The sequence below is a fragment of the Mizuhopecten yessoensis genome, unplaced genomic scaffold (genome assembly GCF_002113885.1).
Source record: "Mizuhopecten yessoensis strain PY_sf001 unplaced genomic scaffold, ASM211388v2 scaffold4899, whole genome shotgun sequence".
Classification (NCBI taxonomy): Eukaryota; Metazoa; Mollusca; class Bivalvia; order Pectinida; family Pectinidae; genus Mizuhopecten; species Mizuhopecten yessoensis.
This window is the reverse complement of record NW_018405777.1, coordinates 525,405-550,580: the sequence shown is the minus strand read 5'-3', so window position 1 is coordinate 550,580 and position 25,176 is coordinate 525,405. Positions and strand designations below refer to the sequence as shown.

Genomic DNA, 25,176 nt, shown 5'->3' with positions numbered 1-25,176 from the left:
CCAAGACGAATACCGACACGACGTTTCCTTCCATTACATATTACTTCTTTCAAACTTGGTTCTAAATATTGTCGTTTATCAGAAGCTGACGAAAAGCAAAATTGGCAGCTAGTTTAGGAATGATTTTCTGCCCCTTGCGAGCGTACATCATGGCTTGGACTCCCCCGGGAGACTAGCAATGTCACGCACGGAGTTGGATGAGAATACAGAATGTCTCGGGTAATTGTCCTCTTCGCGTTTCGAAGCCTTTGGGAATTTCGTTCCTAATTAGTCATACGCTTTATTCAAAAGATGCAAGTTGCTCATTCTTACGAGAGTGAGCGCTTCTTCAGGTTGTTCTTTCAACTAGAATTAGCCGTGCTATGAAAACAAGCCTACGAATAGTCGTGTAATAAAGTATGGTTCCAGCAGTGGTGGGCAGAAGACAGTCAATATCCACTTCGTTTACCGTATTTCAGGAATTACCGACTGACACGACCTTCTTGTGTACAAGTCACCCACAACAATTAAACCTTTACAACCACGAGGAGCTTACACAAAATGCAACATTCTGTCAGTAATTGACTTCCGGTTGTACTCATTATCATAGTTTTTTTTATATAATATTTTGATCAAAAATCATGGAAAATACTTTAGCTTTTTCATTTGATTATCAATTTATTTTTTCGAGTGAATTATGTATAGTCAATCTTTAAACAGAGTTATATTTATTCTATGAAAACAAATATCAATGAGATACTAATTAAACCAGGCCTAAAATCGAAACCTAAATGAGATCCCGCGAGATTTGAGATATAAACAATATGTTCATCTCACTTCCTGTTAACGCCAAATAATGGTTTTTGGCTGATGCACCATCGTTCAACAGATTGTTGTTTCTGTTTTTCGTAATAGACATCGGGATGATTGATGGCATACTTCGTTGAGAAGAACAGGCAACAAACGTTAAAGAAGAGGCAATAGTCAACAAGGTAGATCACAGCATGAAATATATCTAGCTAGTAACATCATAAATAATTATCTGTAGAAAAATTACCTTAACCGGAACATGAAGTGCGACAATATAACCATTTACAAAATACGAAACTAAAGCTAACTGTCGGACATTTTTCACGACATGCGACTACACGTGGACATAAAACGACATAATCAAGAAACACACATGTTATAAATTGTATCGGTGTCCTTTCTTTTGCTTTCCTTAATAACAATTAAAATCATTTTCAGTCAACAGTTTATACGTTATTTAGTAACAGTCTCCCTGAGAGCTGATAAGTGAAGCTTGCGGAGGATTAGTTTTACACGCAAACACTGGTAAGTTAGAAGCACATTACGGATACAGTAAGAGGTAGCTGGAATAGACTATGACCAGGTCTGGCACAAGATTGAATGTCGCTCCTCCCATTCCGTAATCAGGTTACTATCCTACACGCCTGATGCCCACTATGCATTTGCCTCTGTCCTCCACTCTCGTATCGCCGATGATCAAGAGACAAGTACTTAATTCAAATTCACTCAACTTAATCACTTTCTCCACTCTAAGTGTATCAGAGGAATACGGAGGACCGAGTGAGCAAATGGGCTTTTCGTATACTGTTACAAGATGATTTTCGTTTATTGTTTTCCTTTCCAAAATTATGAAAACATTACAATTTTTTTTTTTTTTCTAAAGTCACAAACGTTTCTTTTTTTTTGGAACTAAAAAATTGTTAAAATGTTGACGTTCCTGATCAATTGTCTTTTACTTATGTGAATTGTGATAAAAATAAAATTTGAATAACACTGCTTATGTTATTTCTGTCATGCAATTCGTTTGTATTATTCTGTATTACTGCCTGTATTGTCTCGCTACAGTACCACCTTAAAAGACGTTTGCTGGCGGTCCTGTCCGGTGTTCCGTAGCGGGGGAGTATCTATGAACCAGTAAGAGTAGCGGCTGCGGGATCGGAGGCCAGGCAAACGATGACTTAAAGCTATGATAGCACGTAATTTATTGGTACAATGCGCTAAAGTCGCGTGCAGATATTATCATCTATATCCGGGCTAGAATAGTTTATCTGTATCGCAAATAGTAACCGACCCTAGCTCCAGTTTTTTCTCCAATTTTTCTTGCAGAATCTGTCCAGGCAGATGACAACGCCGACTTGTTCAGGTTAGGTTTATATCTTCTGTTTTGGCCGTCTAGATTATTCCCTTGGATACGCTGCGGTAATTTCTACATGACGCGTGCTCAGACTACTTCTAACTTCCGTAATTATCTACAAGTTCTCTATCGTTTGATTTATCGCTTTCTCATCGGAAAAATGACAAAAGACAACTGCTTTGTAATGCTGTATAATCAAAATATTTAACTCACTCTTTCCAACAATACAATTATCACACTACATGGATTACGGCTTTGCTTTTGTCACCATAACGCAAGTGGCTTAATTTGTGTAGATATGTAATTCAATAAAGAATGATTAATGCATAAACGAGGATTATATTTGACTCTAAGATATGGCGATTAGCTTAATGTATATGTATATCACGTTTCAAAAAGCAAAGTTGATACAATAGCAGTAGATATAAAAAAAATGCAAAGTGGAAGATCTCAATAACCTTTGCCACATAGTATCATTAAAACAAGGCGTTGCAAACGATATCAATCTCCTTGTCTGCACAAAAGTCTGATACAGATCATATTAAATCTTAATATGCATAAACTTATATCGCATGACTCTAGCAACTTATTCTGGAATCATGAATTTCTTCGTCTTAGTTCGCTTAGAAATCGACATACAAATATTTATTTTTTCTTCGGTAGAATTTAGTGACTGTTAAGGATTGAATTTCTTTTTATAATAGACGGAGACCTTGACTCTGACAAACTCCAACAAAAACTATGTCGAGAAATTAGTTTGATAAAATTCTGTTGAAAAAATAAAGTCGATTGAGTGACAACAGTTATTTCCATAAATAGTAATGGCCGTTTACCTTGACCGAAACACATTGAAACATTCAATGAAGGCATTTAAATACTTGACTTATTTATATATATGTGTGTGTGTGTGTAAGAAATAAAGTCGCCAGATTGATTAAAACATTTAAACGCACAGAAAGATAATAAATATATTATGAATCAATAAGTGTTCAATTTATCTAATAGAATAATCATCAAAAACATACTGATTAAAGTCTTTTACAAAAGTATATTACCGAGTGCTATGTTCAGAAGAAGTCCAGAATAGCTTTAATTTCAAACGTCAGCTTAAATTGGCGTCTATTCTCGCAGTGGATAGTGTATGGTAAATCAGGCTATAGTTGTATCTACTTATAAAGTTCTATAGCAATGTATTGAGCCGCTAGGGACCCCAGCAACGTTAATGCGACCCTCATCTATGACCCCAGAGACTATTTTTTGTCTCTGACAGGCCTCTATTGTCTTGTCACAAAGTAGAAAGCTGATTCAATTTGTCCCCGGTCGGAAAACGCGTAACCCCTGTTATAGGGTAAGTCTCGTATTATCAACGGTCGCTTTCTCTCTCCTGCTCCTGATACACATGTCGCGTCCAATCCTGAAGTGATACGTCTTTGAACAGCACAAGCAGAAAATTTAATACCTGCAGAACTGAATTCCTTTATACCAAATAAATTGCCCGTCTCGTGGGGGCTATCTTCTCCTATTTTCACTATCTACAACCTTATTGTTTTTCCTACAAATAGAAGCGACGAAAACTTTTCGAGTGAAAAATGGGTGTCATTATGATTTCAATCATGTGCTTCGTCAGATCGTATGTTCTTGGGCGCCCATCTGCAGCCGGGGAAAATGCACTATAAAACGCGATCTGGTCGTGGAAAAAACTCCAATTGGCACCAGAGCCGGCATGACATCAGCACCCTAATCGAAGGTTTAATCACATTAGTAGGCTGAATGATAGGAGTGATGAATGGGGGTGACCAGTGGCGAACGATAGCCATCAGAGACTCCGCGCCGTGGTCCATAGTCGAGTGTTGGGAGGTGTAAACACCTTTGACACGTCCGCTTTACCGTTTTATACCCTGGCTCTCCTCCTCATCGCCTGCCTCACAAACACACACTTAGCCATGTTACACTCACAGTACCTCTACCTCCAAATGTAATTTGGATTCCAAATCGATGAAAAATGTATAGAAGGATTCATTTATCTTTTTTATATCCATTTTCACCTTTTCTGTTGTCGAGTAAAATCATGAAATTACTTTTTCTGTCCTCTGTTACTTTCAGCGTTTATCAAATTGAATTGGGAAAGTAATTTGGAAACAATTTAACCTTATATATAAAAAGGCGAGATTAAGTCATTGCTTTTTAAACGATTTTTACACCAAAACATTAAGCGGACAATATGACAATATTGTTTAAACAGTACAAAGTGAGCATGTGGTAAAAATATAAAGACAATCGGTCAACCATGAATCACCCTTTATAGAGTTTACAGTGCACGAAGAACCATTCAGGTTAAAAGGTGATCTTAAAACAGCATTACCTTTTTAAAACGAAGCAACTTGATTGATAGGTGCACTCAAACAATAAAAAATTACTGTGCCAATATTTCGATGTATGAAGAAGTGAAAGTCCATTCCAAGATAAAGAAGAAAAATATTCAACAAGTCTTTTTACGAGCAAAAATAATTTAAAAATTTAGCTATAGGGCAAATATGATGAGTAGGCTAGTATGGACCGCAAAAGATGGCCATAACTGCAGATATAGCTCCTGTTTCACGGAGACTGATGCAAGGTTTAATGGACGTTATTGGATTATGAACCATCAAGGGTCATCCTGTTATGCTGTGTATTCTACTGGAAATAGACCACCCAATCATGTCAATCCTATCAAGCTTTTAGCTTTAAGTACACACGGAATATAGTCTAACAGGTTATATTACTGATGCATCTAAGATTCTCTTTATCTCCACCGCCATATATACATATACATTTTTTTCAGGTTTTACTCTTTAGTAACGTAAGGTAAATATTAACATTTCTTTGTGCTAAATGTCTGAAAATCTCTCATCGGAATTGTTATCTGTAATACTTGATTTTTTTACTTTTTATTATAGTGTTATGATTTGGCTATATTATTGTCTAATTGAATAAGTTCCCCGGATTAAACATCTCTGAAGAGATCTGACCGGTACACGTATCTTGTACTTTGAAATTGTACTACGATAATTATATCGGCGCGTTTTATTTATTTGATAGTCTATATTACGTATGTATCACCTACATATACCTACATATATAAACTTTTAAAAACTACACGTCAACATACAAGAATAATCATAATTAAACGGCGACCAGAAAAGGACACAACTTACCTGAGCAAACGATAATAACAAATCTACACAGAAAAAAAAAGAAGCACAGCCAAGTGGTCCGGAAGTGTTTCATGCGCCCCACCCCCTTCTCCTTCGAAACTTATTTCACGATATCGGTCTCCAAAGACTTAGGTCAATTCTTTAATTATGGAAGATCTTAAAACTATCTATTAAAATTAAAGTGATCTAAATTATTAAAATATGTCATTTTATCAATTTTGATTTCATATGGTCACTATTTTAAATTTGGATTTTAAAATTATCCCTAAAATGACATCAGAAAACCATACTGATATACACCGATTCGGTCAGTTACAATATTTGTTGTCATGCACATAACTCTTCATCTTATAAACGGTTTGTATAACGACAACATTGTTGGATGGATCAGGTTAATTCGTAACTCGTTACTTTTTTGCATTCTGTTTACCTTATATATCACCTCTAATGTATAAAATAGCTTATACTGATGTATACTCTACACCATCAGACTGAATATCAGCCAGATTGGTCTCTATGGAATGGCTGATCCATTGTGGATTATTTCTTAGCTAGCCCCCGAGGATCAACCGCTACGCAATCAGCCCTCAGATCCCGCTATCTACGGCCATATTGGTCTCCGCGGTGAGGCTGATCCCTAAAGTTGGCCCCCACGGATCTATCGTTTGCTGTGTACAGTTTTGTGATATTGTTATTTTATTAACTTGTTAATTAAGGTGATGTTCTCTAAACTACGTCGGAACAGCTGGATGTGTAGACCGGACGGCGACTGGTCCCTACGCTATATCCATAGCCAGCGCCCTTTTAACGGCATAGCGGTTCTTTTGATGAAGAATAACACGCTATCCCACGAGTTCGTCTCTTCATAAATTACATTTAATTGTTTAGTATCTGTTACTTTTTAACCATTTTAACTGTTAATTGTATTGTCCAATTTCTTGGTACTTCAGCAATAGATTAATAATTCATTCAAAACTGACGATCAAACTTACTGAAGTGACACTGCTTTGAATTTCTGTTTAGGCCCAACTAGTTATATAATATTCATATTAACGTCTATTCTTTTGTGTCGATGAAATAACAAATAAAGAAAAACGCGCATAGTTCCTTTCATTTCTGTTTAAATAGGATTTTTTTCTCCAAAGAACGGAATCATCCAGTCATTTCTTATTCCTTTTGAGGTGGTCTTTTTTACCGGATCGATGCTATAATTATCTGCGAAATGTTATAAATTTTTAACATCCTGCAAGAAAAACACGATTCCCCAATTACCGGACATTTGTCACACTACCTTACATGATCAAAGAGATGGTTTAGGATTTAATGGTCACAACCTTCGATCTTCTAACAGTCTCCTGTTACGTAACACATTTTCTATTGTGTAACAATAAAAACAGCATTTTGGGGATATATGTTTCTTCCTTCATGATCTGGTAGTTACAGATTGGATATTTATATGATTGGTATTGATCCTTTCCATCTGTGTACGTTTTGTTTACTTACAAGAGTTGCATGGTGAATGAACGATTCGATTGTATAGCTCTAAAACACAAATACAAACATTAATGAAAGAGGGAAATACTTTTTCATTTGCTGGTTATCGTCATCTGTATATTTCAATATTTCCTATACTCTTTGTAACGCTTTCTTGACTGTGAGGCGGTAAAAATAATATAACTTTCAGACGTTTTACAAACACGATGCAGACAGTTGGTAAAATTCAGATTTTTTTTCACGGCAAAATCAAGAAAAAGCATTGTAGCTTATGACAGCCTCTTACATAACATAACAAATGAAATCTTCATTAAAACCTATCAACACAAACTGTGGAAGTATCAAGAATCTGTAGAAAAGTTCGACCATTAACCGTGTTTTATGAGCTTTCAGACCATAAAACTACACCGAATTCCTTCAAGGCATAGCAATTGGATTTCGTTCCATAGGCATTTGTAAGACACAGACGTCGTAGGCAAAACGTACACCCCACTAGGGACAGAATGTCCAAGTAAGTTTAAATATTGTGCCTAATAAGATAATAGCCTTGCCTTGAATGAGATGGGAAGGCAGGTTGATGAATATTCACGAATTTCATTCCAACAGGGACTGCAAGTTAAGCTAATCCAGAAGTGGAATTACTTGCCCGAGTGTGTATGCCTTTCTCTGGATGTGTATTGTTGCGCTAACGATGAGCACACGGGGGAAATTAAACCTCGCTTAATCGACGGCTAGCTTACTATGCTTTAGTGAAGGGGGGATCTGCTAGGTATTTGTTAAATTTCTCCCTGGAGGGTAGCTATAACTCCAGTCGGGTAGCTAACACTCGATACTTACCGCAACACAACGCTCATGAAAGCGTTAGATAGCAAAACTAGCATTACCCGAGTGTTTGGAAAACGGGCCTACAACACTCCCGAGGCCTCTGACAAAACACTAATTATAGGTACCTGACGGATAGGCAGGGAGGAATAGTACCTGAAGGCATGCAATAATAGGGTGATAGCTTCTTCACCTGTAACAAGCCATGCCGCTAGTTACACGCTCATGTTCAACAGTCATTTAGCACGAAGTAAACACAAGGTGTGGCATGCCTATCACAGAAAGAGGAGATGGATATTGCGAGAAAGAAACGAGGGAGGAGAGAGGAAGGGAGAGAGAGAGAGAGAGAGAGAGAGAGAGAGAGAGAGAGAGAGAGAGAGAGAGAGAGAGAGATGATAAAATAAATTCTTAGAAATTACTGGTCACTTCACAGACGTCATTTTCTCTATATTCATTTCACATGTAGATCAATAATGTGATTCGTAATACATTTAGGAGAAAATTGGACTATTGTTTTATAAAATAAATAATTAAAATCAGAAATGTATTTGGTATATAAAAAGGAATCTATAAAATGCCATTCATAACATATTTTTCTCAATAGAAATATTTTTTTATTCATGAAAATAACACAAGGAAACATGTCGGGAAATATTTACCTCACACCATCCAATATTAGGTATAATTTAATGGATTGAATGTTCTGTCACAATAAAGTAGGAATGCACATGTACTTGTGTATATCACTATTATTAACTTTTTTTGCAGCCTGTTATTGTCATTAAAACAGTCGAACTTACCGCTGGTATTTATTGATTTCACCTTGGTCCTCCTGTTTACATTGTTTACATAACCACCTATTTCACTTTTCACATATCTCATTAACAGGTAGGAAAAACAATAAAACAAACATCTAATCGATATCATATTATTATACCATTACAGCTTTAAATTTCTAAATAATGATAACAATTGCCCTTACCGTTACACATGTTTGTTAATTGGAATCCTACCCTAATATTTTCAGTCGCCTCTTTATATATAGTCTAGCTCGTACGCTATGTAATTTTCATTGATACGCTACTGTACCACCAGATTATAAAGCATTGGTTATTCATCGCCTAACGGAAACAACAGATGAGCTTTTGAATTGACGGAGTCAAGTTATGAATTTTGTAGGAGTTTGGTACTATGCTAGTCTAGCGTCACCTGTTAACGGCAGAGGGCTTTGTCGTGCTGCATGCAATTCCATGACACTTTTCCTCTTTCTATGGTATCCCATCGATTTTTTCTCTCCGTATGAATAAAAGATGATGAAATATATAAATAATTTGTGCCTATCCATTTAGTAACCGCTGCGACTAAAGGTCCGATCCCGAATGGTTCCACTGGGGGAAAAACGTCCATTGGGAAAACAGATTCCCGACCATCCTAACAATGGGCGATTGTATATGTATAAGTTGTATACTTCTTATGAGCCTATCGTAAAAGGAAATTTGGAAGAAAAACAAAATAGGGCCATTTGAATGTAAGGTGTATTTAATCAGCATTATATTATACCCGATAGCATTTGTTTATGAGATCATCTTATAAAACACGATAATCGATACTATGAAGCATAATACCATACGCCATTTTTGAAATGTAAAAGGTCAAAATACATCCTTAGCAGGCATAAAGAAAATCAGTACATGAATTATCATTACATAGAAGAAAAAAGTGCCAACATGCAAGTACAAAATTGGAACTCAAATTCGACACGATGTGACATTAATAGGAAGTAATGAGACACAAAATCTTATGATAGGACATCATGATCTCATACATATACATGCTGTTTATGAGGAGTTAAAAGACAACAATGTGTGTCATTAAAAAACGGTAATTACACCATCATCTCACGCAAAAGAAGAATACCGTACAGAAGCCGGAGTGTTTTAATAAGCACAGCGTATCGTCTTATCGATCGGGGTTTTGTTTTAGTCTGAGCTCCTCTCTCACAGTCAGTTTATGTCACAGCAATAGTGAGTCCGTCTCCGCCTATATAAAACGCTATGTTTTGTGCTAAAGTGTGCTTGGTCCTAATGACGCAAAGCTATCAACATTTCACCACTGTTTTAGGAGCCGACCCTGTCCACACAAGTCAAATCATTCTCCCGTCATTACTAATTCGAGTCTGACATTGATGAACATCTCGCACCGTTAGTTCTATCTGGTCGTATATCATTAGACTAGAATACACATCATTATGCATGTTTAATAAATTTTGCATTCACAACCAATGTTCTCCTCTCGGTCTCAATAAGGTACAATAATCTGTTCGACAAATCAAATATAACGATAACATAAACTTACTACGGTGACTCGGAATTTTAATTTTAATATCAAGACCTGTTGAAAATACCGCTGTTGTTGAAGATAAAGTTAGTTTACAAATCCATCACGACATACAATTTTATTTCACAGGAAAACGCATCAATGACAGCGAAATTCAAAAGCATGTCAAATCTTTTCTACAAAACGCTTTAAACACTGGAATTTAAGTCTAAACGAAACAAAACAAAAATTACCATTTAAGAAAAAAAATAGTTAGGTAATGGTATGTATGAACATCTTCAGATAAACAAATTAATCTTCAAGACTTTTTAAGTTTGTCACACAGTGTAATATGGAACGTCAAAACAGTAGTTTCTAGTAAAATGCAAAGCAACATTATATCCCTTCCCGGTATTGCTGCACCGCCCAGACCAAGAGCCACTCCAACTCAGCGAGACCTCATCAATGGTATTGTGAAGAGCACCCAAGAAGAATGAAGAGTCATTATTCACATCACTAGTAGCCTGGCCTCCCAACAAAACTGCCTAATATGTCTTAGAACCCAATTTATTATAGAATTTCCTTTAGCACACTTCTTGTCATATTCTCAGTCGTTGTCGGTCTAAGATTAAGCCAGCGCCGAAGCGCGAGGACTGCGCGAGACTGGCATGACCAGAAGCGACACTGGTGACAGAGGAATTACCCCCTATCATTCTTGAGTTAAACTGGACAATATAATTATCTGTTGATACAAGTGAAACAGGAAAGTGACATTAGACGCAGGACAAACGGGAAACAGTTGATGGAATTACCGTCAAATGACTCTGCTGAGCCAGGCCCTGTGTTCTTATCCAGTCTAGGATGCTGGTTAGACTCCATTCAGAAACCTCTCAAGAAACGTCACCACCGCTAAAAACGTTTCTAAACCTTGCTCTAAAATTCAAAACGGACATTTACCGATAATGATCGACCAGACTGAAAATGCTAAGAGAACAATTCCTAATGTTTGGACAATGCCTCGTTGCATTTCTACATTCCTTAGAATTGATCAGGCTCTGTCTAAATATATTTGCAGTTGGAATGCTGGAATAACCCCTACACTGATGATAGAAGCACATAAATGTAGTTTACAGTAAATCGAATTAGTCGATTGCCATTAAAGACGTGGTCATTAGCTCTACATGCCCCACTAGCGAGGCAACAGCGAGGACAATTTCACAATCATATAAGGCGCTAGAATATCTCGTGAAAGAAATCGCCACCACCACCTGATCGCTAGCTTTATCTCGGAATATTTGTAATGACATATTTGTTACGTAGAAATACATACGTTAACAAAACAAATTTGACTTTTCTCTTTTACCAGTCGACGAGTAAGGGCACAAACAATGACGATTAGCGTAATAGTGGAAAAACCAACAAAACTTCATAACTGTCAACCATTCGGCCAAATTCTTACAATAACACACTTAGTCCCCCTCAGACACATAAATCTGGCCTACAAAAATGTCGGGGGATGAAGCTTTACGAGTTTTGTGAGTAAATAAAAACCAATCACGGTATTAAAAATACATGAAAGGCCAGTTTTCTGGATACGTGATCGCCAAATTCCGACAAGCTCTTATTAAGTTTGGGTCAAGAGAAAGGTGTATGCTGACGATTATTTCTGCCTTTTTATATGTACGAACGAATATTTAGGGCCCGTTCTTGTCTTAATAGATAGAGGAAAAAATACATTGATGTATATACAAAGACAATTTTATCTCCGACGGGTAAGATTTAATAGAATTTTTCATCACACGGGGGATGATTTAGGTTGCCTTTTGTACTGAGACTGTCCTGGGTCACAGTGACTAGACACTTCCTCACACCAAAGCGATAACATACATGAAATATTCAGCATTACAGTTTTATTACATATTATCACTCGTAGGAACAAAGGTACGCTCTTTCTCTTTCCGTACATTTTCTTCATGATTCATCATTTTCCCTGATTCCTTGTTCATGAATACATTGACTGTACCATGCTCATCTACTATCTGCTTGCTTAGTAATAATGTCAGAATCAATATAATTTGCAAGACTTTCATAATTATGATGTTTATCTATTTTACCTTATTTTCCAAATTTGTCTTACAAATGGATATAGCATATAGTGATACACCCATGGGTAAACTATGTATGGCAGAATTAATTATATTTTCAAAGCTTAATGAGCATTAATAAAAACCTGTTTGAACTCACCGATAGAATCATACAATTTTTTTAAATGGATAGGAAATTCAACATGAATAGCGATTTAAAACCATGGAGATGAACAAAAAATGTTTTGTTTTAAAGAGCACTGCATTTCTTTCATTTGTTTGCTGTTCAGAGTCTAATTCATATGTGTCATATTTGATTATCTATAATTTGGACTAATTGGTCAACTATTTTTACCACTTTATATAGTTGATATGATACCGCTAACTTTGACTGCCAGGTGGCATACCTTCCAAAAACATAATTAAGTCTGCCTCTCTCAATTTCAATGAAAAGCATTCTACATTCTACAGAATGAAAAGCATTCTACAGTTATGTGTTTATTTTTCCACAGAAGTGATTTCTATTAATCCAGGTTTGACTGTTCGAAATTATTTGCTCTTTACCAGCGATGACCAGCTGTCGTGAACAACGTTCTGTCCCTCACTTACCCACCCATCGGCTCCGTGGCTAAGCCTATATCATCCGAACCATTCATTCATTAACAAAATCACAAGACTGTTCAGGATGGTCGGAACATGTGGTTCTCAGGGGAATATCGGATCAACTATATATCTACTAAAGCATACTCAATATAATCAGGGCTACGATAGAGAACACTGCTGGTGATATGAAAGATTCAGCGTTAATTCAAATTAAACCTGATTCACATTCCGTGGAAATAATGGAACCATGGCCAGGCCAGCACTGAGTGACATTGTTTATTAAAACCATAATTCCGATTCACATTTGATTTCAATGGTGCGCATTAGCAATAACGGAAAAAGATGGGGAGATTCGAACTAGTAATCATTCAGGCGTGACAAAGAGGTCTCCAGCGTATTAAACTGTGTACTCACTATATTCATATACAGATTATTAAGAAGTATATGTGCAATCCTCTTCATTTAATTGTTATACTTGACATAAAGAAAATAATTAATATTTTTTTGTGTATAACTTTTCGATTTCTCAAAGCAAGACAATATAAACTGTATCATTCAAAGTTACTATACTTTTGTTGATACTTTTAAAGGGAATGACGTGTAAATTACAGAACATATCCGACCGAAGCTTTAATACCACCGGGACGCAATTAGAATTATATATTCATGATATACTCGCACTTTGTTGCCTAAAACAACAAACTCTATTCAATCGAATTGTATTACTTCTTCTGTCTAATTAAATAATTCATTGGACTGTGTATTTTTATACGAGATTTTATTTTGGTCAATAGGGAACAGGTTTTTATTTGTTTCTATTTCTTAAATGTTGCTGTTGTTGTTGATATTCATAATCAAAATTATATTTAAGTTAAAAACACTGACAAAATCTTTACATTAATAATATTAAACTAGTAATTATGAGATAGAGGATTCGGTTTGTATGACAATCCTACAAGCCTTCAAATTGAAAAGACAATTTGTCAACTGCACGCCTCTCGTGGACGACAGTCACGTCATTTAGTGATGAAATATTTATTGTGTTGACAAACTGAACATAGCTCCTATCATTACTGTGATCGGAGTTAAGAGGTCGTTAAAATCACCTGGGCGAAACGCGCATTCGGAAACTCAATATCAATATTAGTAAGCCTTCTCCCCGCCTCGACTAGCAGTAACATGACGCTGGCCCCCTACCTGAAGCCACGGTTACGGTGGCTGGGAGGAATAAAGTTGCCAATATCTTCATTAATAATGTATTTAATTTTCAGGTCTATGAAACATAGTAGTTGGCATCACGAACGATACAAACAAAGGACAGAACAACTAACATTGCTTATAGACTGCACGCCAAAACAGGAGTGTGTGATCGGGCACAGAGGCCACCGATACCAAAAATAGGTATTGTTTTGCCTAATATAAACAATGTTATATATAAAACACCAATCATTTACAAAATGTCCTTATAATATATGGACTACTCTTATATGGGCACATGGTAGCAAAATAGACCATGAACGTTTATTAGTCGTTTTCTTATGGAAGTTGATATATATATATTATAAAAGCAGAAAAATTATCCTTTACGGACGAATAAATAATTTAATGTATATATATACGTTTAATATTTAGTCATAAAGAATAAATAAATGTCTACTCTACTACAGCGTAAACAAACATGGTCAAATCTGACCTTTAACCCGGGCCATCAGGGACTCAAAAATTTACAAACATAAAGGTAGACATTTTTTAAAATTTAAAATATTAACATATGACTCATCTCTGCACCACAAACAATACAGCGATATTAAATGCATATGAATGTCTAGAGTTTTAAATTTTCATACCGCACAACAAAAAACTACGTAAATGGAATTGATCCAGTCAAAATGTTAGTAATACCATAATCAATCTAAACATACAAATAGAAAATGTAAAAGATACATTGACATGTTTTATTAAATATGCGGTGGTGTTAATTTTGTGAGAAATAGGGGTTGTGTTAACCAAAAGCGATATATCTGTTCATAATTTTTGCATGTTTAACAAACTAATTTATTAGTCAGATGTTTATATTTTCTATTTAATAAACAATTTCAATTCGAGTATCATCTATATACCCCATCAAACCCTACCAAATACGCGTACCTGTAGATGGCATGGTTTTATTTACCGTTACAAATTGTTTACCTGTTAAATACGCACCTGTATTTTTATGGGGCATACCTGTCATTTACAGTTGAAATAATCACACGCGTAATGCGGTTTTTCCTATCTCACGATGAATACACACCTGTGTGTTTACTTCAGGTCCCAGTCCCCATCACCCTCTCATGATTTTATCATAATCAGAAATAATTTACGGTCCTGGGTGATTATCCCTGTGACAGAGTCTGCTTTTGGGAGTTGAAACGTGTAGTTTTCAAATAGAGTCGTTTCTTTCAATTAACTCTGTATTCAGAGATCGTCTATCGGGCGGCTATCAACAATCCCGAGAGAACAGGGATTACTGAAGGGTTTCCGAAACATCCCTATTCCCTGAAGAACTCTTATTTTCATTGTAGCGTGACAAACTCGAACGTTTTAAGTGGAATTATTTCCTCCCAAAAGGATTGAAACAAAGTGAAGACCATTTAATTTTCTGTCGTTCATACAACTAGGTATGGATTCAAGCCCCACCTTTACGAGTGAATATATACGATCTGTGCTGTCAGGAACACAAACCGAACGGCCCACAGGGAGCCAATGTGATCTCGTGATGCCAGCGCTGAAGAAAGCCTTTGATCAATCGGTTTTGTCTCACTGTTGTAGCTCCAATCATTCGAAAATAAAAACAATAATTACAAACTCAGAAGGTTATAGCCCTGCTCGCCTGCCGACTCTCTGGAGTACGCTTTATTTATAGGCCCACGTCTTCCAAAGAACAATAGGCTTTTGTCAAGTTTATGAGGAACTAATTTCATTATTTTTGCGAATAGTGTGATCATTGAGCGAGATTTTATCAACGTTAATTAGTGTTTGCAATCAACAGCAAATGGCTTAAAGTTAGAACGTTGCTTTTGCAATCAAAAGAGAGAAACCACAAGCGGCAATCAACCTGCCGTGTAAAACATGTAATTTCCGGTATCCATATTTGTTGTAGCAATGTGGGAGTTCCGTTGTCCTACCATGTGTAATAGGAGGGTATTTTGTTTAATTTTCCTTCATCTTATTTATTTCATTCCAAATTCACTTGAAAAATATTTTATCTGAAAGCAGTATACCTCTATCATATTTATATATTGGAAATATTTTAAAGGTATAGTGTTCTTTATCACATACCTCCAGAAGTTTACACTGTAGATTATGCAATGCGAAGCATAACCATTTACAACAACACCGTTATTTCTAAATGATAAGTAATGATGGGGAAAATGAAAAATGAAAAAAAATACAGAAAAAGAGATGAAAAATATGGTTAAGTAATCAATATTTTAATTCATTCAATAAATCAGTAGGATTGTTAGACGGTAGAACAAGGGAAACTGCTAGTATTCTTCAGTTAAAAATAATATTAAGATATCAACACTTGTATTTTTGTAAGATTATCTTTAGGATTAAAGACTGCGCATTTACGGAATCTTTATGTAATACACACGCGGAGTGATATACATCACAAACTAGTCATAATACAAAGCTAGTGAAAGAGAATGACCATTTAACCCTGAACGATGCCTGGTATCCGGGTTTGACTTCACGAACTTAATGTTGCATTACGTTTGTTTGTTTCGGTCTAAACGAGCGATGAGTTGTGCGACAAATGGGTGATGAACGTGTGGTGTGACGGTATCGATCGGAGCGTTGTGGAGTACGAGGGACCTGTCACAAATACGACCAATAACAAGCGCCTTTAATTGCATGTTTTATTCGAAACAATATTGATTTTATATACATGTAGTTACCCCAGGACAAAAATCGAAGGTCGCTTGCTAAGTACAGTTGTAATTACTTGTTAGTTTTGTAGGATCCGTACTGTTGTTACACAATTTGCATTCCAGCAATATACACGATATGATGCTCTATAAATATTTGTATTATGAAAACTATTACACAATGTATGTATATGTATATATATATATATATATATAGTCTTTTATTGCTCAGAAAATTTACCAACATCATATGGTCCAATTCGTATCCTACAAACATACGTTTGCAAGGAGCCAGTGTCATTCGGGAAGCTATACAGTTAATATTACTCCTTTGACCCATATATATATACATGTATAGTCTTAGTCATATATACCGAATAACCTATGTGTATATATATATAATCCTTCCATAAATTTCCCTGTTTGCACAAGACTCACAATTTAACAATTGTAGGTACACTTTAGTCGTATACTATGTATATATCTGTTATATAGTTATATACTTTTACTATTTTATAATGTAGCTTCCTGTATTGTTATTACAATGTGCTTTCTTCATACACATCGTATTCACGTTTTTATAAACATTACATTATAATATAATCATATCCTAAAATACATATGTATACATCATAGACTTAATGATTCGTAATTTGTAGTCAACAGTATACAACCCAATGTATGCTGTAGAATAGGATGTATAACAAATACAACCCTATTTGTCTATCATAATTAAATCACTTCTAGCATATACTGTTAACGTCTTTATTTAAGCGATATATTTATTTCAGTGGTATATTAATTCTAGGGTTTATTTATTGTAGTGGTGAAGTTATTTTAGAAGCATAAAATATTATCAGTGGTATTTTATTGGTTATTAACTAAATAAGCAGACCTTTGGACAAAACTGCTATAGTATTTGCCTTTTTCCCAAAAAATACGTCGAAGTGAAACTAATATTACCCAATGTAAAGTATATATCCTTTCATCTATATTATAGATTTTTTTTCTAAATAACCCTATCAATTCTATCGGTATCAGTATAAATTATATCATTAGTAACCCTATAAGTATAAACTATATCATAAGTAACCCTATCAGTATAAATTATATCAATAGTAAACCTTTAAGTATAAATTATTTCATAAGTAACCATATAAGTATAAATTATATTATTAATAACCCTATAAGTATAAATTATATCACGAGTAACCCTATACGTATACATTTTATCATTAATAACCATATAAGTATAAGTTATATCATTAATATGCATCTACTATAATATGTATCTTGAATTATTTATAAACAAATACCAGCTTTAATTATACATTGAATTTAATGCTATTAGTATCCATGTATCATGAAAAAAACCACCAATAATAGTTTAAATTGTATTTTTTTAATAAACTGCTTCTTATTTTGAAATATGTTTTCTATAAGGAGTTACCAGTACAAGGTATATATTACCTTCATTTACCTGCCAGACTTACATACTCAAACAAAATTTACCTCGGTTTAACCTATACAAAAGAATGAAATTGAAGATATTATATCTGTTCTGATAATCTTTTTTTTTCAACATTCATTCTTACTAAGATCTAGTTGGTAATTGCTTTCTGACAGTGTTTGTATCGCAGTGATAGTGTACATACACTGTAAGTAGGCTAAGATAGTGGATAGAGTTTTCTAGCCACAACCTCTCATCAAACTTGCATGGCTCCTTGGGACTTAGATCAATATGAAATCCAGATATGAAGAGACAAAAGCAAAAAATGTAAAAAGTGGATTTCACTCGTTTTATCACCTAAGTTGATATGAACATTGCATCGATCCTAAAATCACTTTACCTTTTCGACATGTAGTAATGTATTTTCGTATACTGTGAGGGACATTCTTCAAATTTCAGCTGAATTGAACGCTGTCTCTACAAGGTCATATCAACAGATCATCCTATACTGAACTACGCAAGTTGAATATATAGTTTAATATGCAGTGTCCATGGACGTATAACCGATGTCATTTCACTCAGCCTTGTACATTTATAAGGATTTATTTTATAACTCGAATGTCAACAAATCGACATAACATGTTCAGATAGAAAATGCACCGGGTTCGCGATGCAATTTTACGGTCTCAAACTGTCATCGAACCCCTCATTCCTCATCGCTATCTTTTAACACGAGGAATGGAAAGGGGGTAGGTTTAATACAAGCTTACGGTAAACCCAGAGATATGTACAGTGGCAGAGAAACAGCCCCTGACGGCGTTCTCTTCGTCATCCATAAACAAAGGATTAAAATAAAACACAAGATAAAGAGAAATCGTTGCCATGCCATCCTGTGCTCTGTGACAGCGTTAACGCTTAGTCAATTTACTAATAGACTCATTATATCTGCTGGAATCAAGCTTGTTGCTTATACAAAGCGGTTTTGATAGTGAGCCGCGGATTCTTTTTGTCTGAAGTATGGTGGTGATGCTTCAGATTCGATCTCATGTGCTACTGAGTACATGAGGTCAAGATGAAATCAGCTAAAAGCTATGTTCAGATTATTGTGACAGAAATTATGATGCCGTGCTCGGCGATGGATTCTAAGATAAATATTGAAATAATAGCATTAGTTTTACTGTTTAGTAAAATATTTCGATATGTATCTTGTGCCGAAATTGATGGTGTTGGTAGGACATGATGAAAACAGGTGATAAAACTACAATTATATTCCTGTTTCCGCAGCATTAGCCTGCTACATTGTCAAACACAGATTGGTATCGGTTCCTTGTCTGGATAATCAGGATGCGACAACAAGATAATATGTCTTTATCTGATGGTTAGTACTCAAATTCTATGAAAATAGAATCGTCTATAAATTTTGACACTGATAATTTCTGGTTTAAAGTTTTACTTAATCTTCTATGTTTATGGATTTGATATTCGTGATCGTACTTATAAATTACATTTTATGTGACTATTGTTAATTTTTTTCGTAGATTGCAATATAGTTTTTTTTTTTATTATTAATTTCTCGCCCACTGCGTGATTTTAACCATTTACTATAAATCTGCGTCTTGCCTTCTGCAATGCTTGCTTGTGGTAATGAATCTGATAAGAAAGTGTGCCTGGAATTTCACAATAATTTACACTTCTCTGGTATCGGTGGCTGTTGATAAGACGTGGCGATAAGAAGTTGACCATAAAGATCTTATATTCATGACATTCGGGTGTATGGCATTGTGATGAACATGATAGGAGGATAGAATCCCGGTCTAGAGCGATCCTACACAAGGTTATATCTGCGTGATAAACTCAAATATCGCATGATCATAGAAATATAACCCCCTGTTAATGTACGACCCAGTGGTATGACATCATTGTATATGACTACATTTTTAACTTCAATGGTCGGTTTATGATACTGGCTCTATCAATATATTTCCTGTAAATTGCTAAGATCCAAGAATAATTTACGCAGTTTTGTCGATCTATTTGCGAAGAATAATGCATTTCTGTTATGTACAAATCCCATGTTCCGTCATGTCTGAGTGTTATATTATTGGCTTTTTAACTATGTTCCCCCATTTTTTTTTGAAATTTATATTTTATCTATATATTATTAATCGATGAATTTTCGCAAGTTTTTATTTTGCAATTATCTCGCAAACGGCTTACAAATATTTGCGTTGAACATAAGTATCCGTATGAAGCTACATACAAGTGAATGGGATATTTTGCGGTATATTTCGCAGGAAAATGAATTGTGATTTTTTTATGTTTATGTTTATCGTGTTATGTAAATGGCTAAGAATATGTGTTTAGTCAAGCATTATTTGTTGATTTATCGTTACCTATACATCCGTCAACAAACCATGCGAACTTGACAGGCTTGACTGATTCAAGGAACGAAAAAGTAAGAAATTGTGTTAATTAATATGAATTATGTTTGATACTAGTTTAGACAAACAAGGAGCGTTTTTTTGAAAAAAGAAAAGAAAAAAAGTTAGATTGATTTATTGTTTGTTTTTACTTTGAACAATAAAAAAATGAGGATTTAAACATTAATACGGTATCGATACTAACATGGAGACTTCCATTGACATGACTAGACTTTCTGATGACCATATCAGCATAAACACAATGACAAACAATTTCCTGCCAAAGAATAAAATAAAATGAGAAAATTATTGATTTTACACTTTATAAAAAACGAAAATACTAATTAATCAGTGAGTTTTGCGTTAGGAATCATGCTAATTATTCCGTCATTTTGCCTTTCAGGGTTCGACTGACTGAGGCAGAAAGACAGGCCGCCATCAGTCACCCAGACGAGCACGAGGTGCCCTGTTCACTTTAATTAACCGTGTAAGGCTAATAACCAGCCATCGATACATTAAAACCAGCTCGACACAGGCGATGCAGGGGGTCGTTATGGCTAAAGACCCGGACCAGCTGTCAGCCGGGTAGACCAGTTGTACTGGTGTGTGGACTGAAGTCGGTCAGTACAGTTAAATACCACAGAGTTACTACAGAGAGAAATGACAATGAGACCTCGGTAGCAGGTACTCGAGGGTAGGATTGTACAATGTTTAAAATAGAGGAGAATAGTTTAGTGCATTCCATATGTTGGTTACGTGGCATAAAAATGTAGAATGTAAGAAAGAAGTAAGAAACTTTTTTTTTAGTAAATGCCTAAAATATAAAAGAATAACATATTCCTATATACCTGGTACTGAATGTTTGCGAACGGAATATAAAGAATAATATTTCATTCTACATAAAAGAACTGTAAACGTACGAATATAATTATTATGTTTTTGAAATACAGACGACCATTTTTGTGACCTGAGAAATAATAAAAAAAATATCTTTTACAATGCCGAGCGAATATGCTTCAGTTCAAGCATTATCAGAAGACTGACTAAGCCAGTACACGTCATTTACTTGACATGAGAATTCTGTACTAATATAAAAGACGAAAATATACGCCAAGTGATGGGGACCAGATACAATGATTGCACAATTTTGTACAACAATAACCATCCTAATATACACGCAAGATGTTTGGGAATTGACACAATGAGTGTACAATTGTGTACAACAATAACCGTCCTATTATACACGTAAGATGTTTGGGAATTGACACAATGAGTGTACAATTGTGTACAACAATAACCATCCTAATATACACGCAAGATGTTTGGGAATTGACACAATGAGTGTACAATTGTGTACAGCTTTAACCATCTTATTAAACGCCAGATAATGTGGAATCGACAAAAAAGTTGTTCAATTTTGTATATTTCAGATAAAAGTAATTTTTAAAGAAATACCATCGGACTACGTCATCAATCGTGTCATCTAAAAGGATAGAGAGAATGGCTGTTACAGTAAACTCGGTGGACATAAGTTTCGAACACTAAACCAAACTGTTTTCCTAGAAAACGATTGTAACTAATCACTAAATCTTCAATTTGAAATGTTTGAAAGTAAATACATTTCAAAGTTCATATAAACGTTTATTATAAATATTTTAATAGATAAGTTAATACTTTAAATAAATTGAACGTATTTTAACATTTAAGCTTGAAATGAAAAAATCATATCAGTTGTCACAATTAAAGACAATATAGGTAACTAACAATTGCCTTGGCTCGTTGAAATCCATCCAGGGAATGCATTTTCTTCCAAATTCTTAACCGTTAGAGAAAATCGACAGATTATCAATTAACTCGAACAATTGGGGCGTGGTCAGGAAGGATGCAGCAACTACGCATGTCACAAAATTACAAGGTCTCCTGCTGGGGTATTGAAGCAGACAGAGGGCAGTTGCACTATAAATAACCTTTTAGGCAAATTGAGGACCCTCACGCACGTGCAGGGGTTAAAAAGTCACAACAGACGTATAATTATCAATTGGTCTAATTAAATGGTAGCATATAATCATAAACCTTGGACGGTGCGAAACGACACACTAATTTCTAACGTCCAAAACAGGGAATGTGCTCTTATTCCGGAATAATAACGTTTTGTTTTGTAGTTTTGAGTCGACAATAATCTAGTGTTGTCAGATATAGCATACGGCGTGGTATAAATGTAAAGAGGATACCAGTACATAGGGGTATATTCCGCTCTCAATATATTTAAATTAGAACAGTCCACGCGTAGTTGATTTCAACTATTACTATGTAAATTGTCTGTTTACGTCGAAAACATGACGTCTACGTTATCTAGTTATGATGTCAGCAACAAATAAATAGTTGATATTTTTTCTGTTATCATTTTTGCTCCGAATCCATAATAAATCAGCAATATGTCATAACACAACAACTTGACGATATGTTTATATAATGATTGCATGACACTTTTTTTCCGACAACGCAGACACATTTGTTCTTTCTGTTTTTTTGTTCATATCTGGCCTCTGTACATAATTACATTGTGTTCAATAATTCATTGAAATGAAATCCACCCTTGTATACATTATGCATATTAACAAATACTTTGTCTGAATTCGTTTCCCGTTGGCGGTTCCATTTGCATCGCCCTTTCTACGGGAGCCAATTTTTTTTTATGTGTGGCTTACTTTCGTAAATGATATACTATCTCTTGTTGAGTGAGCCGGACCGGCATCAGATCAATAGTCCCAATAGTCTAAGTCTAACAGTCATAATGGTTCGAGTCCATTACTACACGTTGTTTGGCCATTTTGATCAGAGAATAAAAGGGACTTTCTGATTGACTATTATCGACCGTAGGACAAAGTCACATTCGTTTAGGTAAATTAGGGTGTTTATGCATGCATTCCCTTACGTATTACGTACACGATGAACGAAACAAACACAGTGTTGATTTCTTATTTATGTATAATATATAACCTGTGAATTATGTCTCAGAATTAACTATATATATTGTCCAAACATTTTCTATGTCTCAAGATTACATACCAATAATGAAGTATTTATTATGTTTTCGTTTGTACATATATTCACGGCTGCACACTAATTTATCCTATACAGACCCCAAGTTTTATATTATGCGCCAAACAACACAAACGTAATAGGTATATATTTCTGAACACGACAGGACTTTTGACAGACTGGAGCTAAAAAGCCACTTCCAGGCATTGTGTTGCATGACGAAACTCATTGCACACGTATCATAGTGTAAAATTGTCTCAAATAATTGTATTTACTTATATATTTTTAACAATATCTTCATGCAAATAAGTTACATGTGCATATGTGTATATGAAATTCCAATTATGATTGGGCTTATACATTAAGGAGTGGGATAACTTCCATTTCATCATTACATATACCGGTATATCTGATGTCATTGTTTTCAAATCAACTGTGGGTGAAAAGATAGAGAGGGGTGACGCTAAAATCAATTAAGAGACCATTTTGTGAATTGATAAAGAGTTGTTTTGTTTTTAATAAAAATAATTATTTCTCCTTTGTGTTTTCTGAATGACCTAAAGCACAACGTATTAATATTTGAACCTTAGCATCAGGTCGTAACCCTGAGTTAACAGGAGACCTATACCTACATTGTTTTACTGAGAGTTAGTTTATTGTGTTTCAGCTCTTCAACCGTTGACTGCTCAGACTTTGTGAAAGTTTTATTTTGCAATTGTGCATTTCTTCGTATTTATGAATTTATCGTTTTTAATGAAATCGTTTCACCTTGAAGTTTGTTTACTAAATTAATTATTTCATTTTTTCCCGTGAAACAATCGTTCAAGTGAAATAAGTAATATTTTATAATTGTGACATCTTTTAGCGTGGCTTTTTCCTGAGATTTATTTCTTGTTATCACACTCTCCGCTAGGTGGCGTGGATAATACGTCGTGCTTTCATTTTCTAGTCAGATGTATAAAAGGGTACCTACCTGTCTATGATGACGGGGTCTGAAGGGGTTTCATTTCTGTTACCACAGCTCTTCTTATCACAGCAACGGCTGGAACACAAACAGGAAGTGAGAAAACAAGGGCAGACAACTGTCATACATAATGTTTAGCCGCAAGGGCAGACAACTGTCAAACATAATGTTTAACTGAAAGGCAAACAACTGTCAAAGATTTTATAATCAGAACGGGCCATATTATGGCCAAACAGCTATCAAAAACAAAATGCTGGGATGGGTCAAATGTTATTCAAATGGAGGCAGAAAACGTTCAGGTATCAAGTATATGTTTTTTAACAAATGACGGATAGCTGAAAAAGATAAACATCGATAAGTGTTCCAATCATGGAAAATATATCTGAAATAGGTAAAAGTAAACAGTAAAGAAACATTTCCATAAATTAAGAACCCATACGTTTACCTATTCAGTGTTCTAAGGCACTAGAAGTCGTGGATATTCCAAACACACAACAAATTGATCGAACTGGAAATAAGTGTATTACAATGAATACCTATAGAAATATTATGAAAATGCATAACAAATAACATTAACTCTTAAACGAAAATAACCTTTGATTGCAAACTGTTGCAGGATATCGTAATGTGATTGTAATACTTGAAACAGAAGTTATATTTTAAGTTAATTTCTACACAGTTATTTGTCAGTTTATTTCTAATTTTACAAATTAGTTCATAAATGTGCAATGCA

The 25,176-nt window shown here is 35.0% G+C and overlaps 1 protein-coding gene across 6 annotated transcripts in view; it reads right to left on the bottom strand.

Annotated features, from left to right (window-relative positions):
* LOC110450015 (transcription factor COE3-like) overlaps positions 1-25,176 on the bottom strand; it is a 65,028-nt gene that overhangs the window by 27,039 nt on the left and 12,813 nt on the right. For all 6 annotated transcript variants that reach the window (XM_021497218.1, XM_021497216.1, XM_021497217.1 and 3 more), the window contains exon 6: positions 24,453-24,521. In XM_021497218.1, the coding sequence (XP_021352893.1) occupies positions 24,453-24,521 (69 nt within the window). The remainder of the gene's footprint in view (positions 1-24,452; positions 24,522-25,176) is intronic.